Source organism: Phalaenopsis equestris, unplaced genomic scaffold (assembly GCF_001263595.1).
Source record: "Phalaenopsis equestris unplaced genomic scaffold, ASM126359v1 Scaffold000765, whole genome shotgun sequence".
Lineage (NCBI taxonomy): Eukaryota > Viridiplantae > Streptophyta > Magnoliopsida > Asparagales > Orchidaceae > Phalaenopsis > Phalaenopsis equestris.
This window is the reverse complement of record NW_018165205.1, coordinates 1,088,139-1,096,765: the sequence shown is the minus strand read 5'-3', so window position 1 is coordinate 1,096,765 and position 8,627 is coordinate 1,088,139. Positions and strand designations below refer to the sequence as shown.

At 34.3% G+C, this 8,627-nt stretch overlaps 1 protein-coding gene across 2 annotated transcripts in view; it reads right to left on the bottom strand.

Annotated features, from left to right (window-relative positions):
- Positions 1-8,627, bottom strand: part of LOC110031070 (U-box domain-containing protein 4) — a 31,692-nt gene extending 23,065 nt beyond the window's left edge. For both annotated transcript variants that reach the window (XM_020734105.1, XM_020734107.1), the window contains exon 1: positions 8,468-8,627. In XM_020734105.1, the coding sequence (XP_020589764.1) occupies positions 8,468-8,561 (94 nt within the window). In that variant the 5' untranslated portion in view covers positions 8,562-8,627. The remainder of the gene's footprint in view (positions 1-8,467) is intronic.

The window sequence follows — 8,627 nt, the reverse complement described above, 5'->3', positions numbered from 1 at the left end:
GGTCCGTTGTCCAAAGCGATGGTGATATAGATGGGGGTGTTAATAGTAGAATTCAAGTTGGTTGGTTGAAGTGGAGGAATGCTTCGGGCCTTTTGTGTGATAGAAAAGTACCGCTAAGACTGAAAGGAAAATTTTATAAGATGGTGGTGAGACCTGCAATGCTCTATGGCGCTGAATGTTGGCCTTTAAAAGCGAAGCATAATAATAAGTTAAGTGTTGCCGGGATGAGAATGATTAGGTGGATGAGTGGCTTTACACTTAGAGACAAAATGCGGAATGAATATATTCGTGATAGGGTTGGTGTAGCTCCTGTGACAGACAAAATTAGAGAAAGTCGTCTTAGATGGTTTGGTCATATTAAACGTCGACCATTAGATGATCCGATTAGGAGAGTAGATGTTTTAAATTCGACTTGTGTTAAGAAAGGCAGAGGTAGACCTAGGAAGACTTGGGCTTATTGTATTAAAAATGATCTTAATTTACTAGAACTAAATGAAAATATGACACTAAATAGGACGCAATGGAGAAAAAGGATTCATGTAGCCGACCCCACGTAGTGGGATTAAGGCTTTGTTGTTGTTGTTGTTGATGAAACAATGTAGCAGTAACATAGTCGGTTATTGTTACAAATTCACACATGGTCTATATAGCTAGAGAGAGATCTTTATCCTTCTCAATATAGTTGAAATGGAGGTCTTTAGTTGCCTATACAGTCTTCTTGGAAATTAATTTATTTAAAACAAGCAAGCCTCTTTGCATAATGGCTCTTCATAAATGTTAATCTTATTAGATTGAAATACTGTCATGATTATTTTATTTTATTTTATTTTTGCTATATGCCCTTTGCTTATTTTTTTAAACTTATGTCAGCAAATGAGCGATCAAGAGAAGGCGTAACATCATCTATATGGGATAAAGAAATAATATTTTTTTTTGTGATATATTTATGAAAGAAACTGAATTAGAAAATAAACCAACAACACACTTCAACAACAAAGGTTGACGTAACATTACAAATAATTTTCAAAAGAAAGCCGAGAGGGTGTAAGATCGAACCCAATTAAAGAATGAATGAGACCCATTAAAAAATGACTGAAAGATCTGGAAAGAGCTCAAAAGAGAATCCACTGATCTTGGTTGGGATCCAATTAGAAACACCATAGATATAGCAACATATTGGTAGAAAAAGAAATTAGAGATCAAATATATTTTAAGACATATATATTTAAATTTTTTTGGAATGCACATATATTATATATAATTGTTTCCTTCTGATTATATGAACGACGGGTTGTACCAAGTGCTAAGAAATTTAAGTTTGGTGGAATCGAACCAGAGCAAGAGGAGAAATTGAATGTTATATTTGGCAGGGTTGTTGCGACTGGTGAACATTATTGGACTCTTTAGGGGTTCAAAAGAGCCTAAAGAGTTTTTGGATTAACCAATTGAGATATCACCACAAGACAGAAATGATATTAGTGAATCTAGCAATGCACGGACACCACCTTCTTTAAAAGCAAGGGCAAGTCGTACTAAAAAAAATTGTTATGCGTACTTAAGAAGCCAAATAACCGAGCTAGTTACAATATGCACGAACTTATCTTCTAATTCCACCAATGCACAACAATCTTCATCTATTTCTGATGTAACAAAAATATTTGAACATATACAGAAAGTTTTTGAAAATATGCCCTCATATTTGTAATCACTGAAACCAATTGAAAATCCGATAAAAAAAGATGTTTTCACGTCCAAACACTTGAAAGAAGGGTCCATTACTTATGTTTCTTCTATTAAAATCGCAACATCTAACTATTATTGTCTATTAGTGTTCTGTATGAAATGCACCTAACATTTTTTTATAATAACCATTAAGAATTGGACTATTCTATTTTTCCTTTTTTTTTACCTGAATAATTACTCTTATTCTATTTTCATATTATCATCTATTTTTGACAAAAATATTATTATTGATGCTAGCAAGTATGACGAGTGACCTTATGTTAGCAAATGCACATGCTATTATTATTGCAATTTTGATATTTTTTTTGCCTATTACTTTTCCAGTTATGAATCCCACTGAGAGTGTACATAAAGAGCATTGCAAGAAAATTATTACAATAACTGTGTGTGTAGTCACTGCGTACTATGAATCAACCATCTCTCGCATGCCATAAAAGACTTCAACATTTACCGGGAACAAATGGGTCAATAAACTTCTTGGTGTGTGTGTGTGTGGGGGGGGGCGCATCTTAACATATTCCGTAATATGTTTCATATGAGCCAAGTAATTTTTACTGATCTGTTGACTGAATTGCACAATAGTCATGATCCATTGGCGCCCCCAGAATAACTTCGATAGAGGTATTGGGCATAACAATTTATATTTTATCACACAATGAATTGATAAGGTCGGCATGTGAGAGATTTCATCATTCATCTGAAACGATAAGGAGATATTTCTCGATTGGTTTTATATGTATCGGTAAGTATGTCTTCCAAAGTTATCAATTTTGAAGACCCTAGTTTCCAAAATATTCGTACAAAAATATCTTGCGATCCCAAATATATGTCATACTTTAAGGTATATAGAGGTCAATTTTTTTGCATCAAAAATAAAAAAATCTTCAAATTTGAAACTATTATTATTTCATATAGGACTGTATTTGTTACATTGATGGCACACATGTTCATGCAAGTGTGTCAAATGCTAAAAAGGTAGCATATATTGGATATTGTGGTTCACCTAAACATAATGTAATGACAATATGCGACTTCAATATGCGCTTTATTTTTGTCAGGGATGCTTAGGAAGGTAACACTCATGATATTAGAATTTTCAAGTTTGCAACACAATCTCGTATGCAAAACTTTTCACTGCCGCCTCTAGGTCTACTAAAACCTTATCCTAAAGTTTTACATAGTAACTAATGGTTGATTGTCATAAAAAATAAATACTATGTAGTGGATGCCAGATATCCACTGCAATAGGGATTTTTAAAACCATTTTCCAACACAAGATATCACATTCTAAACTTTGAGACAACTAGTCAAGTAATGCGAGGACGAAAAGAAATGTTTAATAAGTGTCATTCGTCACTACGAGGCATGATCGAGAGAGCTTTCAGAGTTCGGAAGTAAAATTAGGTTATTCTAAGGGACATGCTAAGATATTCGTTTGAGAAATATGTTAGAAATGTCGTTGTAACAATGACACTTCATAATTACATATTACACAACATGTTCCATATAAGCCAAGTAATTTTTATTGATCTATTGACCAAATTGCACAATAGTCATGATCTCGTTGGTGCCCCCACAATAACTTTGAAAGAGGTATTTGACATAACACTTTATATTTTATCACACAATGAATCAATAAGGTTGACATGTGAAAGATTTCAGCATTCATCTGAAATGATAAGGAGATATTTCTCTATTGGATTTAAATGCATCGGTAAGTATGTCTTCCAGAGTTATCAATTTTGAATATTTCATACTTCAAGATATATGGAGATTTTTTTATTTTTGCATCAAAAATAAAAAAAATCTTCAAATTTGAAACTATTATTATTTCATATAGGATTGTATAGGTGACATTGCTGCCACGCATGTTCATGCAAGTGTGTCACATGCTAAAAAGGTAGCATATATTGGACATTGTGGTTCACCTATATATAATGTAATGATAATATGCGACTTCAATATGTGTTTTACTTTTGTCAGTGCTGGTTAGGAAGGTAATGCTCATGACATTAGAATTTTCAAGTCTGCGCACAATCCCGTATGCAAAACTTTTCCCTACCGCCTCTAGGTTGGATAAATCCTACTAAAATCTTATCCTAAAGTTTTACATAGTAACTCATGGTTGATTGTCATAAAAAGTAAATACTATGTAGTGGATGTCAATAATCCACTACAACAAAGATTTTTAAAACCATTTTCCAACACAAGATACCACATTCCAAACTTTGAGAGAGCTAGTCAAGTAGTGCGAGGGCGAAAAGAAATGTTTAATGAGTGTCATTCGTCACTACGAGGTATGATTGAGAGGGCTTTCAAAGTTCGGAAGTAAAATTAGGTTATTCTAAGGGACATGCTAGGATATTCGTTTGAGAGATAGGTTAGAATTGTAGTTGTAACAATGACACTTCATAATTGCATACGATTTAATCATTTGCATTTTGACATTTACTTTATAAGTGTCGATCATAATGAATCAATGCCACAAAAGCAAATAAATATCACTTGGGCGAATAGATGATGGAAATTGATGATGAGATCATCAATACCAGCATTGATGATGGAGAATGTGTGGATGAGATGGCTATGTTGCGAGATCATATCACTGATGCTTTAGTCGATTCTTGAAAATTCACAAATACCTTGATCATTGTTGAGTGTTTTGTTTGGAGCAATTCTATGAGGTAGTAAAACTATCTTGCAACATTGATCAAGGTATTTGTGATTGTAGCAATGGCATTATTTATACCTGAGTGCTGTCATTTCTTTATCCTACCCGTAAGCTGGATGTTTAGTTGGATGTGTTCTTAAGGATTATTCTATGTTCATTATTATTGTTCGAGCTGTTCAAATTGTTTATTATAGTTGGATGTGTGGTTTTAAGGATTATTTTGAATCATTTAGGGAACTCATTTCAGTGTATATCGAATGTTCTTACTTCTAATAAATATTTATTTTTCTGCTTCTTTAAAATGATTCCTAAATTCCTAGGATTGGTACAATTCTATCTATAATATTTGTTCTTTGAGAACATATCAAAAATACCATAAATTTAGCTTTTAAAAAGTCTGATGCACGCTTTCTAATGAAAGATTCTTGGTTGAATATATTTATATGAAGAGGATGTATTTGCATCAATTTCCAATGGGGAGTTTTCATGGGGGTAATTACTTTGAGCATTTGCTTTGGATGTGTTCCCTACACACTTGGTGCAGGGAATGTTGATATGATTAGATTATTTGTTTTGGAGAGGTTGTAAACATCATGGCTGTCAACTTGAAATTAATTGGTTACATACCACACAATTCTTATGCATGCATCTCTTTATCCTCCTGCTCTCTTATATTTTAATACATGAAAATTGAGTGGTATGTTTGTATCTGCTCCTTTGTACTTGCTCCATTGCTCTATTGGAAGAGATTAACCTTATAGTACCTGGATGGCCTTCTTTATGTAATTGTAAGGGATCTGATTGCAAGATATTACGTGGTTTAACGTAATAGTACTTGAATTGACTTTATTACTGATGTTTTAGTTAATGGATGAATTAATATTCAAATGTTTGAAGTTATTATTATCATCTTTATTTTTAATGTTATGTAATGCTTGATTTCACTTAAGATTGGTTGACATGAATTGAAACTGTGTGGGCATCAATGATTTACATGTATAACACCTAGAACTTGAGTTTGTATTCGCTCAACATCAGTTTATTGAAGGGAACAAAAGGCATTGATTTATGAAGAAAGATGGAGACGGAGAAATGCAACAATCTGCTTGATCGTGAGTATTACAACAGGTACATTGACTGCTCTCCATGATTTACATCATCTTATATTAGAGACAAAATGGGTTGGGGAATTGCTTGTCGAGCATCCAACCAGATTCAACAATATAATCTGCATCAAGCCGGAAATATTTATTGATCTTCTAGCAGAACTTAGTATATTTCATGGTCTTCATAAGTCATCGAGGACGACTCAGCGTGAGGTGTTGGTGATGAGGCTCTATATATTATCATAAAACGAGTCAATGTGTGGTGCGATGAAACGTTTCCAACACTCATTTGAGACGATTAGCAGATACTTCTCTGTGGATTTGAATGTACTTGTAAGTCTATCAACACAAATTATAAAATCAATTGATTCAACATTTGCACAAACTCCTACGAAAATTCAACGCGTTAGAAGTCATTCTTTAAGGTAGCATTTGCAATTTCTAGTATTCAATTTTAAATATGAATATCGAACATTAATAACTCAAATGTATCTGTGTAAGATTGCATTGGAGCAATAGATGAAACCTACGTTGATGTGAGAGTTACAAATGATGAAAAGATTGCATTTATCAGTCGTTGCGGAGCTCCTGCGCAGAATGTAATCATTGTGTGTGACTTTAACATGTGTCTTACTTTCGTCATGCTCGATTGGAGGGGCAGTGCGAACGACAGCAGAATTTTCAAGTATGCTAAGTGGAATCCTCACTACAACTTCCCACATCCTCTGCACAATATGTTGTTGCCTCAAATCCTTTGGTTATTCACTTTAAACATCGTACTGAACCTGAAATACATTCCAGGAAAATATTATTTGGTGGATGTTAGCTATACATTGCAGCGAGTCAGCAATGTTACAGGTGGCAGAAAAGATATGTTTAACAAAAGACATTTCTCCTTACGGGGTGTTATCGATAGGAATTTTAGCATTTGGAAGAAAATATAGGTTATACTACGCGATATGTCATCTTACCCATTTCCCAAACATGTTCAAATTGTGATAGCCACGATAATTGCACAATTATATTAGGCGGCATCTGTCTCGAAACGACATTGATTTCCACAGTGCCGAAAAAGCATCAACAGCAAGTATCTGCACAAGCATTCGAGTACCACCTTGGGCATTCTCTGCCACGATATGACAATGATCATTCTATTATTTAAACAAAAGAAAAAGAAGGTGCAGATGACATGACAGACTTTCGGGAACAAATCACTGATACGTTAGTCGGAGGGTAATTGAATTATTTATAAATTATTCCAAAGATTGTGTAATTTATTATCTATGTAAAATATATTTTCAACATTCATGTTAGATTTTGAGCATTCATTGATATGTGTTTTAATTTACAATCATTTGTATTTTACCTTTTATAAAGCTGGTTTACAAATTTATGCTTTTGAAGTATCAGATATAAGGTTGTCACAGTTTTGTTACAAACTATATTATTAAACATAGGCAGAAAGGTCATTTGTCCAGAAACAACTGCCTCACAGTTGTTTCCACACAGCTGCAACAAACAACCACTTAATTTTCCCGCAATAGCTTCCTGAGGTAGTTAAGTTGCAGCTGAAAAACTAAGAAGCTGGAACCAAAATGACCATGAATGAGCCATAATCAAGCTTTGTATAGATCTTTATATTGCGTATTATATTGAGTCTTAATGGAGTTTCTTAATGAGTATTTCCACAAGCTTTAAATGACAATTTTCATGATAATAAACAAATCAAGTAAAAAGCTGGTCAAGTTTATTCGTTTAAAAACAATGTATTTATAAAAAAATATGCCCAAGTTTGTTTGCTTAGTTGATCAAATAAACATGAAGGAGCTCTTATTGAATTGAGACGCAAGTAGTTTGCTGAGCATTACATTTATTTTCATTCAATTGAGGTGCACCTCTAAGGACTCGGGAGGGGATTCCTTAAGAAAAAAAGGTATGATTAAGAGTATCAAACCATGGATTGTAGCTTATATTGAGAATGATGTCAGAAGGATTGGTTGGATGATTCTAATCATATGGTTCAGAAGAATTTGAGATTGTAGTGTTATAGACTCACCTTTTCATGAGATTAAATGGCTGTAGCTGTGTACATATACAGTCAAGAAAAGATTGGACTACTGAGGGGGCAAAATTATTTATGTTCTTCTCAAGATTAAAAAGGTGCTGAAGTTAGCAGTACTAATCACATAAAATCTTGGCGTTAATAAAATGATATATAGATGTAGATTCACACAAATAAACAAGCAAACAGAAAAAAAATTGGTGCTTTTACCGCATCAAGCCTAGGCCCTCAAATGTAAGCAACAATTTGATTAACTCTAATGTTAGATGATTAACCAATCTAACAAGGAAAAAGGATTCAAAGCTCTGTTCATTCATTGCAAAAACAATTAATCTCGGTGCTGCTTATGATTCAAGGAGTACTCCAACTTTATTTTCCAATATACTTATTTCTAAGCAATGACAAACTGCCTTAACTAACTGCATCTAGGAAACGCTACAAAAGTTATATTTTTTTCGCAATTAACAATTACAGCTCAACAAAAAGGCGATCATGGAGCAGAAAGAGGGAAAAAAAAAACAAAAACAATCATCAATAATCTCAACCAAACAGCTCGTAAGAACCAAAACCCTAAAATTCCCCCCAGAACACTCCCGTGAGCTCCCCAATACATCGCTTAAGAACTAAATCAGTACCACAAATCTAAAATCTACCCAAGATTGACCTACCAAATTCGTCATAAAGAATCTACCAGCCGGGGGCCCGAAGCGGAAACAAACACGTGGCAAACACGGAAATAAACGAGAGAATATTCACACTCGTAGAATCGGCAGCAAGAAAAAACGCTTCCCGAAAATTCGAGCAATCGGATTAAAATTCATTTGCGATCCGAATTACGACGAGATCAAGTGATCCCCTGGTCAAGCAAAGGAATTTATACTTCACCTTCACCCACAACTCCATCCGTAACACTAGAGAGGGGGATCTCTTTTGAGGCTTCGCCAATCTCCCCAACCCCTAGATTCATCTCCGCCCTCATCGATGATCTTCGTCCTTTCGGAGAACGAACGCCCACACAGGTGACAGGCCGCCTGCCCTGCTAATA